The sequence below is a fragment of the Rhea pennata genome, chromosome 8 (assembly GCF_028389875.1).
Source record: "Rhea pennata isolate bPtePen1 chromosome 8, bPtePen1.pri, whole genome shotgun sequence".
Lineage (NCBI taxonomy): Eukaryota > Metazoa > Chordata > Aves > Rheiformes > Rheidae > Rhea > Rhea pennata.
In genome coordinates, this window is record NC_084670.1 from 21758325 (window position 1) to 21771504 (window position 13180).

General features: G+C 37.0%; 1 protein-coding gene across 1 annotated transcript; it reads left to right on the forward strand.

Annotated features, from left to right (window-relative positions):
* Positions 1-68: 68 nt before the first annotated feature.
* RTCA (RNA 3'-terminal phosphate cyclase) lies at positions 69-10075 on the forward strand. The gene is made up of 11 exons (XM_062581111.1): positions 69-216; positions 294-394; positions 1392-1535; positions 3129-3252; positions 3843-3901; positions 5236-5377; positions 6582-6706; positions 7172-7230; positions 7817-7911; positions 8955-9059; positions 9446-10075. The coding sequence occupies exons 1-11, from the start codon at positions 172-174 to the stop codon at positions 9542-9544; spliced, it is 1098 nt and encodes a 365-aa protein (XP_062437095.1). The 5' UTR covers positions 69-171; the 3' UTR covers positions 9545-10075.
* The last annotated feature ends 3105 nt before the right edge of the window (positions 10076-13180 follow it).

Consider the following 13180-nt stretch of genomic DNA (forward strand, 5'->3'; position numbering starts at 1 on the left):
CTCCGCCCCGCTGCACGGAGGCTGCCGGGCGCTGGGCGCCGCCCCCGAGCGGGCGGGGAGGCGGCTGCGCTCTGCGCCCGCTCCCGCTCCCGCGCCGCCGCTGCCCGAGGCGCCGCTTCGCCGGGGTCTCGCCGTCTGCAGGGCCCCGGCCGGATCCCGCCCGCCGCAGCCATGGACGGGGACCGGGTGGAGATAGACGGCGGCATCATGGAGGGGGTGAGCGCGGGCGCGGCGGGCGGGCGGCGGAGCGGGCGGCGCCTTCGCGCCCGCTGAGCCGCCGTTTCTCCTTGCAGGGCGGGCAGATCCTGCGCGTCTCCACGGCCCTGAGCTGCCTCCTGGGGCTGCCGCTGCGGGTGCGCCGGATCCGGGCCGGCAGGAGCCAGCCGGGCCTCAGGTAACGGCCGCCTCCGGCGTCGCCTGCGCCCCGCGGGCAGCGCCGGTGCCTTCCGAGGCGCTGAGGAGGCCGCGCCGCTTTCAGCCGCGGTGGCGCGACGCGTCCCCGGGCCCCGCGCCACCGAGCGTGTCGCCGTGGCGTGGGTCCTGTGCGGCCGGGCCGGGCTGAATCGCCACCAGAAACCTCCAGCACAAGTTACTCGTGCCCCTCATCGTGGCTGAATAACCTTCTTTCTCCGCAGAAACCCGCTCCGACATTAAGCCCATTAATTTGTGACACCCTCCATTACTAACATCGCATTTGTTAAACCAAGACAGGTGAAGGTCAGAAGTGCATATTATATTTAATTTGGGACAAAATTAACTTACAACCAAGGGAAACTGGTCTTTCAGCATTTATGCATAATACTGATTTTTCAGCTTCTTTTTTTTTTTTTTTTTTTTTTTTTGGGGGGGGGTGGGCTTTAAAACATATCCAGGAGAGGTAGATCCTCCCAGATAGTTAATTTAGGTTCAGGGAAACAGAGTTGCTTTTCTAAGCTACACTTCCTAACCCCTGGCTGTAGTCCACAGAATGGTCTCCAGCTTCTTTCACAATGCCTCTTCTGTGAGGAAATTTTAAGAATTTGCCTAACAAAGCGAAGAATATTGCTAGCTGACTAATAGCCCTTAACACAAAGAAAGTTGGAGGCTACTAGATGAATTTATATTATGTCGCGTCATCAAAATGTAGTGAAATAGTGAGCTCATTCTGGTGACATGGATGCACCTGCATTTTGAGTTTCCTTGCACATGTAAAAAATAAATAAATGGATACTCTTCCTTTGGCTCGCATGAACTTAGGAGAGATGCTGTTGGAACAAGATTGAATTTCTGATGCCTGTTTGGCCAATTTTGCAATGGTAGTATTTATTAGTTAATGTTTAGTAGTTCCTTTAATGTAACAAGACTATGTAGTCTACTTGCATGTATCTTTAATGTAGTATTATGACTTGAAGGCCTCAGCATCTGTCTGGATTGGAGATGATTCGAGACTTATGTGAGGGGAAGTTGGAGGGCGGAGAAATCGGTTCAACAGAAATTACCTTCACTCCTGGGAAGATCAAAGGTGGAACCCACACAGCAGATACAAAAACAGCAGGGTATGTCTTTGTACATGGATAATGACTGACTAGTCACTGTTCTTAACTGCTTTTGGTAACTTTAAAATTTTGACAAAAGTTAAAACAGAACATTAATTCATGAGTAATGAGCCTCAATCCATGCTACTTGAGCTTGATACATCTGACCAAAGCACCTTACTTCTTTAGGTTCTCTTGCCTTAATGTAGGCAAGGTCTGTATTAATAAATGACATGCAAATGTAATAGTTTTAAAGCTATGATTGATGTATAAATTGAACACTTTTTGATTAATGTTAAGCAAAAGATGGCTTTGTATTGTATTTATAATTTTGTCCCCTATTTTCTCACATTAGTGCATTAGATATCAGGTCTAGTGCAACTAATTAGGTTGAGCTCTGTCTCACAAATCTGTACATTATACTACATTAGGTTGAGCTCTGTCTCACAAATCTGTACGTTATACTACATTACAAAACATCTATTTTGTGCTCAATTAATATACTAATACATTTATTGATAATATATTCAATAAAATATTTATAGCTCAGTAAAATATTTATAGCTCAATAAAATATTAGTCATTTTTAAAATTTCACTTGGGCACGTAATGGTGCAATATGGGATACTCATCTTTTGGAATTTGGCACACATTCTATCCATTACAGATTTTCCATTCTGTATTTCTGTGCTGGGTCCTTTCTTATTTGACTCTGTTGCAAAACTGAGTGGAATAGGTTTAGCTCTGCAGGATTAGTGTGAGCAGTCACTTAGCAGTATAAGGTACCTTAGACATAGTTGAAATTTTCTTTAAGCTAAGAGATTTTTTTTTTCTAAGCTACAATAGCATAAACAACAAGCTACTGCCTTTTACTTAAACACGACACAAAGGCTTGAGTAGGCAACACTGCAAAAGGATTAGTAATTGGGTACAAGCAAAAATAATTGAAAAACAATACAGTTTATAGACATCCAGAGATTATTTAAGAATACGAAACCAAATTTTCCTCAGTTAAGTGGTGATTACTGATTATTTTCACAATTCAAAATAAATCTTAAAGCACTGGTGAGGTAACTTTACAGTTTGGTTTGCAGAACTAACTTATTTTTGGAAAAAGTACTTTGGGGAGGTTTTTCTTGCATATTCCACAGATAATGATTCAACAATAGAGTCATGTATCAAGACTTTTTTTTTGTATGCTCCTGAATTTTCTTGTGCAGGATAATAACCAGTTTCTAAGCAATTCTGTAGTTTTCTAAATATTTTGGTCTTAAATAAATGTTAAAATGGCTGCCTACACCTTTTCTGCTTCTCCCGCCTGCTAACTAAGCATACAGTTCTCTCAGTACTGTCAGCATATTAAGTAAACTACATTGCTTTTATTTTAAACAGGAATATTAACAATACAATTTGTAGGGTAATAACTTATATATTCAGGCTTGCTAAGACCATAAAGCTTTAAATCAGTATTTTTAAGAGTAATAAGTTTACTTAATAGATAATGTTCAGTTTTGCAACAGAGTCAAATAAGAAAGGACCATTTGCCTTTGATATCTAATGATTCTGCATGGATTATGGCTGTATAACATTTGAGTATTTTGTGATTATTTTTAGGAGCGTGTGCCTGCTGATGCAGGTAGCAATGCCCTGTGTGCTGTTTGCTGCTTCCCCATCTGAACTTCATTTAAAAGGTGGGACTAATGCTGAGATGGCTCCTCAGATAGACTACACAGTCATGGTAGGGAACAGTTTCTTTGGCTTGATGCATCTTTCATGCATATATATGCACTGTAGCTACTGTATTTCTGTTGCTCTTACTGCAATTTTATTTGTAAATTAAACTGTTAAATAAAGGAAAAATATCTGTTCTCTTGATTAAACTACTGAACACCAATCTGTTTGGCTTGGGAATATCATACTATTAGTGTATTATATTTTGAGAGCAACTAGTGCTTCCTAGAATTCCCTGAAACAGCAACTTGTCTGTTGGTTTTAACTACTAAAGATAATTTCACTTAAAATAGATTCTTTGTTCTGGAAATGCTGTGAAATTGTTAGGTATTTCTATTCTTCTTTCCATATAAGAATCCTTTAACACAAAGTGCCATTCAGAATAAAGTACAAAGAACCTCAAATAAGCTGTATATATGAGACTGGCTATTTTTCTTTTTTTCTTTTTTTTTTTTTTAAATCATATAACTGAAATTTTCGTGTTGAATATCTCTTGTTGTTAGTGGTTTTTTTCCCTTTTAAGACTGGATAGAATGATGGGAAATGGTAAATGCAAAATACATTCACCCTGTATTTTTATATGTGGTTATTTTTCAGGTTTTCAAGCCGATCATTGAAAAGTTCAATTTCACGTTCAATTGTGAGGTAAGAAAGAGGTGAGTTGCAGAATGACATGGCAGAAGCAGGCCTTACTGAGCCAATGTTTGAGCACGTAAGCACATGCACAAGGTGCCCTGAATCAAGACAAGGGATGAATTTGTAATACAATAACTAATCTGCATTAACTGTCCTATGTGTACCGTCACCATGTGATGAATGTGATACAATTCTTTTCTGTCTTTTCTCATTGCTGCACCTTCAGCTTGTGTTTTAATATTTCCTATTGGCTACCTCAGAGGAAAATGCATGCTGAACAACTGGTCCATTACAGAGCTTATTCTGAGTTGCTGGTTATGCATACCCTCCTGCACGTGTAGAGGGTCCAGGCACCTAACAAAGTGTTTGGGTTCCCTTTCAAAGTCCAGAAGAAATGCATCACAGAACCTAATTTTTTAGATGTTATGGTTACTAGAGACAGTTGTATCAGGTCTGTTAGATACATCTGAGCTGCACTTTACCCATTTGAAAGGAGACTTTATCTTAATTATTATCTTAAAGGAGATATCATGTTTATTATTTATCTTATTTTCAAAGTCAACTGGGGGTATGGAACTCTGTCCAGTCTTTCTTCCTTCTCCCTCTTCCAGGCCAAATTTTGGCCAGTTCAGCCTGTTAGAAGCAGCATTACCCTGACAGAGAGGTACTGCTTCAAGTTTCAAAGACCTGAAATTTCTGTAATTTTCCTATATGAGAAGATAGCAGGAGATTCAAAGCAGTACAATCAGTGAAGGAAAGGCTGAAGTACAGTCTCACTAGCTGGCTTATTGACAGGCCAAATACAACAGTCAGTGAGTCCACACTAAGCTCAGAACCAGCCAGCTTTGGGCTGCTTCTTGTGGAGAATGGCAATTGGCAGACATGAGAAGGAGCTGGGAGTATTGCAGGGAGAACTGAGGTCTGTTGCAGGAAAGAGGGAGGTAGTGAGGCTGATGGTGTTGTAATAGGGGACAGGATACCAATCATTTGGAAACTAAACACACTCACAACATGTCCTTTATGACACTCGCTAGACAAGACACTTATTTCCTGCCTCAGGGGTTGTTGTCTGTGTTTAGGTATGTCTCAACACAAATAACAAACTAAGGTTTCAGAAAAGAAAAAATGTGTTAAGCTATTTTTAGACAGTTAATAAAATGTGTGTTATGAGCTAATACTGTTAAAGGATATATTTCTGTTATAAATATTTCTAAGGCACACATCAAGGAGGTTCATGTTTATAGTAACAGAGAACATAAAATATATAAAAAAGAAGTGTGAAGAGCATTCTTGTTATTTTCTCGCTCTTTCTGATCTTTGCATTTACTCACAACTAATTACTATTTCTACATAGGGGCTACTATCCCCAAGGAGGTGGTGAAGTTACAATCCAAATGTCACCAGTCAAAGAGTTGAGCCCAATAAGCTTAACAGAACGTGGCACTGTGACAAAGATATATGGAAGAGCATTTGTTGCTGGAGCACTGCCTATAAAAGTGAGTGCTGATGATAGCTCTGGAAGTATCCAGATTTACTGCACATACTGTATGTGTACGTGCATATGTATGTTACAAATATTGTATGTAATCTGCATAACATACCTCTGTTGCTCTTGTATTATGTACTCTTTCACTTAGTAACCAAAGTAGCCTTATTAAATAGATTCAAATTTTCAGGACATAAAATTGAATTTTGGATATTTCTAAAATGCATTTATTGCATAGCACCTAAAATAGGGAATGAGAATGATGCCCTTGATATGAATGTTCAGAAAACTCTAGCATAGATTATAGGACATTTTAAACCTGATTTAAGTATAATTCATACTTGCCTGAGTTATCTTAAATCTGAAGCGATGGCCTTTGTTCATAAATTTATGGGTAAACTATAGTGCACTAATAATATACAGATACCAGACTAAATCAGACTTGTCAATCATTTTTAAAGGCATTAGAAGAACGAGTGAATGGTAGATTAGGCAAAACAAAAAAGACAAAACATAGGTGAATTTGCTTCCCTTTTACCTCTCCTTTCCATTATTTCTATCCTGTTTGCATTTACAGAGAATGAGTGGCAGGGTATCCTCAGGGCTCCTTCTAACACATACAGGGCATTTAAGGAAGGGAGGGAAGAAACAGAGTTACTTTTTGAAGAGCCTTGGACTGCTGGTTTTGATCTTAAAATATCCAAACCTGTGAATATGGACTATGATCTTCTTTTTTTCCTATTGGATCCCAAGAATGAGATAAGCTTAATTTGCCCTCAGCTGCCTATGATCTAAAATTGTTATTTTATACATTATGATTTACAGAGTATATACTGTACATAATAACTGATTTTTTTTCAATCTAATATCTTGAAGTAATCAAGACTAAAATTAAATCTCTATCCATATGTATAGGGGAAAAAGTCTTGATTTTCTATTGGTATTGAAGCTTCTATGTATGTCACTATAATCTATCAATTGTTTAGTATTTAATATTACCTTAATTTTGTGAGATTTCAGAAGAGAAGTTGTTCAGTGCTTGTAGTGGTTTATAACAGTCCTTTGCTTTTTTTATTCAATAAAACTGGTCTCCTTATAGCTTGGAAGACCTTAATTTTAGGATCCACAGTAGTAACTAGGCTTATGAGGAAAAAGTAGTATTATAATAGTATAATTTAGTTAATATTTTGCTCCTTTTTCTCTTACCTTGCTAGCTGGCAAAAGACATGGCAGCAGCAGCAGTGAGATGCATCAGAAAAGAGATCAGGGATCTTTATATTAACATTCAGCCGGTTCGAGAACCTGACAATCAAGCCGTGGGAACTGGAAGTGGAATAATGTGAGATGAACCAAAACTTCCTGTTAATACATGTCTTGTAACCTTGCTAATTGATTAGCCACATCTTCTCAAGACACACAAATAGTCATAAAAAGTGATAGTCTTTTTTTTTTTTTTTTCCTGGTAGGACTATGTATTAGGACATTTCAAAACTCCCATCGTGTTTAAAAAACTTTATTATATAGGCAAGGGAAGCTTTTCTCCTACAAATATGTATTAACTACATGTTAAATACATTTAACTTTTGTTTCTGAATTACCAAATTTGAAAGGTGTGAAAGACAATGTTTTTGGCCTGTCTTCCTAGCACTGCCATTCATTTTCTTGTGTGATCACTTAACACACTGAAATACAAACTCCATACTGATGGTGACAGTCTGTATTTAAAAACAAAGCATTTTTCTGATAAATAAGATGTAATGTGAATAAGTTGGTTCTTAATATGGATTCTGATTTTTCTTTTTAGTATTGTTGCAGAGACTTCAACAGGTTGTTTGTTAGCTGGGTCATCACTTGGCAAGAGAGGTAAGAGTCGTGTGAAATATGCCTCTTTCAGGTTTAACTTAATGTGCTATTAATGAATAGGAATTTGAAGTATTATCTGTTCAAAAGTCTGATGCTTTGAGTTTCATTTTTTAATGAGTAATAAAGGACAGTGGAAATCAACAGATTTTAATTTTGGTTAATAGAATTTTACACTTTTATAGATTTTTAAGATGCTTCTGCATAGTCAAAATTTAGAGTTTTAAACTCGCTTTTAAACTCACCTTTTATCTGAATGGATTGTTAAGGTCATTGAGTTGAAAAGAATTCTGCATTTTAAGAACATACAATCTTTGCTGCAGTTTACCCGGGAGGTTTTTGCTCAGCACTGAATCTAGTTGTGCATCTAGATTAAAAGGTATAGAAGGGATTTTAGTTGTAATTTGTTTGAATAAAGTGTTTTTCTAAGTGTATGTGAAGCTACAGGCTTCCCTCTGCTTAGGGATTATGAACTATACTTCATCATAAGAAAGGAGGTTTGTTTCAAATGGACTTTGGAGGCAAGAGTATTTTTTTAAGTGTTAAATAATAATTGAATATATCTTAATCTCCTGGATTTTTCTATTAGGAAAGAATTCTGACAAAGTTGGCATTGAAGCAGCAGAGATGCTGCTTAGAAATCTTAAACATGGTGGAGCTGTGGATGACTCTCTACAAGACCAAGTAAGTCTCCTTATGTTTAGATGAAGTATATGAAGGACATGGATATAGGTATCACTTGTAAAGAATTTAAATCTGAACAGTGAAAGAATGGGATGTAGATTTCTAAATTGGAAGAAAGAGGTGGTAATTCCCTCCCACTTGGCACTTGCTGTTTCTAAACCCATGCCATATAGCAAAGGAAGGAAAGTTCTCTTCCCATGTATTAAGCACTAGACTAAGAGAGGCCATTAGAGAAAATATCCAGGAGGTGTTCCTGTTTAACTTCCTTGCCTAACCACATTTGAGAATAAAGAGCCTCCACCCCCCCCCCCACACACTATTGTATTTTGAATGATAGTGCCTGAAAAACTTTGGACTATCCTAGACAGGGTTACATTACCTCTTAGCTGTAAGCACCTAGCTATGCATTCCTATTACACAGAATAATGGAAAGAAGTTAGATGTTGAAGTCATTCTGCTTTTTCTGGAGCATATGCAAATCCTACAGCTAGATTCAGTGTGTGGGGACTGTTCTGAGTTATATGAAGGTTATAGAATGTGTATCATGGTGATGTTTGTAATCAAATCAGATTTTTTAATACCTGGTGAATACCTGACCATAAAGTGTTCTAATGCAAAAACCTCTTCCTGAGTTTTCTCTCCTCCCCAAAGTAATCTACCAGTCTGGAATCTGAAGTGAGCTTGGGGAAATTTGCAGTGGGGCCAAAGTTAAATGTTAAGAGAAATTCAGTGGCAAAATTGACTGTGGAAAAGTAGCAGCCCTTCTATGATATGTACTAGACTAGTAATTCCCAAGCTTTTTGAGTCTTAGAGTACTCTTAATACTCAGCACCACGTACTTTTATGAAATTTTAACATTGAGGGCAAATGCAGTGACCTACCTCAGTTGTGGACTACCAACCACAGCCTTACAGTTTGGAACCATATTTTTATTTACAGATGTTTTGCACGTTCTTGCTTCACTTTTCTTGTTTGATTTTTTGCTCCGTAAGTTGCTAGCACCTGAATAGTTATTTAATAATTACTTTTATCTACCATTTCAGCTGATCATTTTTATGGCATTAGCAAAGGGGGTGTCCAGAGTGAAAAGTGGACCAATTACACTTCATACTCAAACTGCTATACACTTTGCTGAACAGCTAACAAAGGTGAGTCCAAAACCTGAGGAAGTTGTCATTCTCTACGCTAGGAAGTGTGAATTGTATAGACTCACTCTGATTTTAGCAGGATTTGTGAACTGAATTTTCCCTCCTAGAGGACAAATGGTGATAAAATAGTTGCTAAGGAGTTTATCAGTAGAAAGTGAACATGTTTTATAGTTAAATGCCTTTAGAGTGGTTAGATACCTTTACCACCTTTATTTAAATGTTTTAAATGAAATCAGTTAAATCTCTCAATATGCACAAATAAACTAAAATAGATTATCAGACATCAGATATTGAAGATTTATGTATATGTGTATTATGACTTGTGTATATTATATGTATACTATAACATGTTTAATTTTATGTGTTTTTAATCCTGTTCATTTTAGGCCAAATTTACTGTAACAAAATCAGAAGAGGAAGATCCTAGTAAAGATGCTTACATCATTGAGTGCCAAGGAATGGGGATGATCAACTCAAACTTGTAGGGTTTAAAAAAAAACAAGCTGACAAAAGCAAAACTCAACATACCTCACTGATGTACTGCACTACATTTCAGTGGATGTGTAATATACTGGTGAACAGGAGGATCCTTCTGTCACATCTGCTTGATTTGATTTAACTTCAAGGAGGATGTCTAGTTTTCCTTTGGCCTGCTGAAAATCTGTGGTGTGTAAAATGAAAACTTTTTTCTTTTTTTTTCTTTTTTTAACTGTTAACAGCAAAATGAGCACAGACAGAACAGCAAATAAAACAAATGCATGTGTTCGGCAGCTGAGAGCATCAGTTAGAAGCTTTAAGAATTCAGACTCATGAAAATAGAAAATTGCTATTTCATTTTCCAAAAAATATTAGATGATACATTCTTTCCCCTTAAGAGCATCTAAGTTTGATTCTTTGGGATCCTTTATGTATTGAGGTATCTGGAATGAAGTGCACCATCAAATCTAGCTCTGTTCTTCTTCTGTAATCATTTTGCTTAAATTGTGAAGAAAAAATAAAGCACTATCATATGAAAACCTAGTATTTATTTTTGCTATTAACATCTCAGCAGTTTATATTAATGGGAGGCTGATACAACGTAACTTTTCAGAAATGTCATTTCTTTCCCTTCATACAGTAAAAACAGTCAATGCTTAAAGTCATCTGCTTTTATATCATTTTTATGTATTTTTTCGAACTCTTAAAGATGTGCTTAAAAATATAGCATGTTATGTCCCAAACATGACATACTAACTTCATGTTCTGATAGCTTTGCCTTATAAGGGAAACCTCCATATTGTCAGCACCTAACATTTCAATTAGGTATTATAAGCAACAATAGGACTTGGAGTGTTAATCAAAATATTACTACATAAGTCATTTGTTAGTAACCTGGAGGAATAATAATTATTTATTTGAATAACAGAGAAGTGTTAGAATTTTTGTTGACAATTAATTAAGGGGGGACAATTAATTAAGATCTTACATATAACTGCAAGGGATTTTGAGGTCTTCTGGAAAAAGCATACTGACGAAATATTACAAAGTAATAGAGATCTGCAATGAAGAGAGTTGGGGTTTTTTATTTTTTGGTTTTTTTAATAGAAGCTATTTGTGCTTCTTTGTGCAGGACAAGCCTATGACAGTACTGTGTTAGCAGACCTGAGCTGAAACAATGATCTTGTTAGTTTACATCTACATTGCACGAAGCTGTTGCTGTTCTCTGTAGAAGCAGTACTTTATTTCACCTGATATTAGGGAGCTGTCGATTTTGTTCTTGAATACACATATATACACCTGTATATATGCATACATACACTGAGCAGTGCAAACACGCTCAAGTGTATTCAGGCATATAAATCTAGCTGCAATATCCTCCGACTGGGGATTAGGCAGGGAAGTTCTTTCGTAGATCTGGTCTTGGGCTTTGCTGCAAAACCTTATTCTGAACTAAAAGGAAGACAAAGGGTGAGATGCAGCATCAGTTCTATTTTGCATATGACAGACTGAATCACAGAAACGGAACTTCATAGGTGCACTCCAGAAACTTGAATTGTTGTCCAGGTTTCCCATATCATAGTCTGCAGCGTTGGCTCTAAGATCTTTTTCTCAGTTGTGACTATTGACCTTAACATTTAATAACAATTGCTTAACAATTACTTAACAATGACCATGTTTCTTCTTAGGATTTTTCCTTCCTCCCTAAAAACAAGTACAAAGGAATGAGAAGCTATTAATTTCTGATTTAAAATTACTGTTTTCTCCAATACTGAGAATGGCCTGAAGGGGGGAGCAGATACCTTCTATAGTGTGTTTGAAGCATTGGCGTTCTAATAGCAGCTCATAGATGTAGCGCCTCTCTGAATTACAAGTCTGTGCTCTTCATGACTTTCTACGATTCCCTTTGGAGAAACCCAGAACGTATTTCTCAAAGAAATTTAAAAGAAAGTTCCCAAAGAGTTTTTGTGCTTAAGAAAGCAAGCTCTTCTAAAGCAGAGTTTTTACAGGATCTTTACCTGTTTTCACAATTCTAAAGATTAAAATATCTAATTTCCACTTAATGGAGAGATTCCTGCTGAACAATTAACAATGTTTTACTACAGCAGTAGCATGGTACATAAAAACCTGAAGAAACATGAGACAAACAATGAAGAAGTACTGATTTTTGCACTTCTCAAAAAATACAGATTGACGAGAAACTAATAAGGAAGTAAAAACATTTCTCTACTTCTCACTAGAATAAGCCAGGAAGTGATCTCTTTGGGCTAGCTGACAGCCCAGCTTTAAGTCCAAAGGAATGGCTGAGTGTCATCTGGTTTAACATCCTGATCAAGTGTTGCTCAAATGTTGGCCTTGTCCAGCTAAGTTTTGAAATTTTTTGAAGATGGAAATTCCACAAGCTTTCCAGTCAGCTTGTCTCAGAGCTGCCATTCAATGTTAGCAGGCAAAAGGGGATTTGGTTTGTTGTATGTTTTTTTGAAGGACTCTGTTAAATGAAAGTTACTTCCTGCTACAGGAAACCTAAGATAGGTGAGCAGAGTAATATACCAGTTCTTCATTAATTCCTGAGAAGAAAACATGGCAAAAGACAATGATATAGTCAGTTCTACAGTATTCAGAAGATTTCTAGTATGCAGGGAATCCTCAGTTGCTCTGACAGCCTAGGAACAAGGAAGCTTCAGTAAGCCCTAGAACTAAGATATTCAAAACTCCAAACCAAAAATTAATTACAGGAAGTTACATAACATTGCTTAAAATTAACACAGAAAAGCATCTTAAATGAGATTTGTAACAAACATTGTTGAAGTATTCCTTTTTATTGCTATGGATGTTCAATTGCTGGATTATGCATAATTTAATAGCATAAGCAACACACAATCAAAGCGCTTTCATGGAGTATAGGTAATTAAATTTAGTTCTTGTTGTGGAGTTCAAACCTTTGTGAAAATTAGGCATCCCAAGATAGAGTGAAAATCACATTCTCTGTAGTATTATTCAAAATAAACCAGCATTGTATACATCTTTATAAAGATGTATACAGCAGCTAAAGCCTTCCTTTTAGGTTTTAAAATCTCCAACGTGTCTTACACACTTGACCTTCTTGCCCTGTAATCACTACTTCACTTTAGCAATCAAAGGATGTTCCACTTTCTTGCCTAATGGATTCTTTGTGGAATGTAATCATATTTAGATGTTAATGCATAGACAGTTTGGAGATTAAATAAACCAGCATAATTAACTGCTGTCATGTTAAGAAAAGCTTGTGAATGAAAGCACAGCTAAATCAAATTTTTTAGATCTATGCAAGCTTCTATATATTTGTACACATACACAATTGCATTTAAGTATGAAAACTTAGATAAGCATGAGCATGCTTTTGTATCTGGTCTAAAAGGCTGGCTGGATTACCTTTTCACAGTTTTGTTTGCTTTTGAAAAACTATGCCAGTTTATACACCTGAAAGGATCTCTACACTACAACCAAACTTTTTCCCGCATTCATAAATGCCTAAGTCTGTCTTTGAAGAAGTGTAGCAAAAGGGAAGAGCTGGATTTCAGAGTGTGCAGGTTTTGTTTCTAAGGAGAATAAAAAACAATAGAAAAAAATCTATCAAACAAAAAATTTTCTGTCGAAAATTTGAA

Bases quoted from the DNA above. Each gene is read 5' to 3' on its own strand.
- RTCA (XM_062581111.1), top strand. From the start codon at position 172: ATGGACGGGGACCGGGTGGAGATAGACGGCGGCATCATGGAGGGG. The intron at 217-293 runs GTGAGCGCGGGC...TTCTCCTTGCAG, and splicing joins ACGGCGGCATCATGGAGGGG to GGCGGGCAGATCCTGCGCGT. The intron at 9,060-9,445 runs GTGAGTCCAAAA...TGTTCATTTTAG, and splicing joins TTGCTGAACAGCTAACAAAG to GCCAAATTTACTGTAACAAA.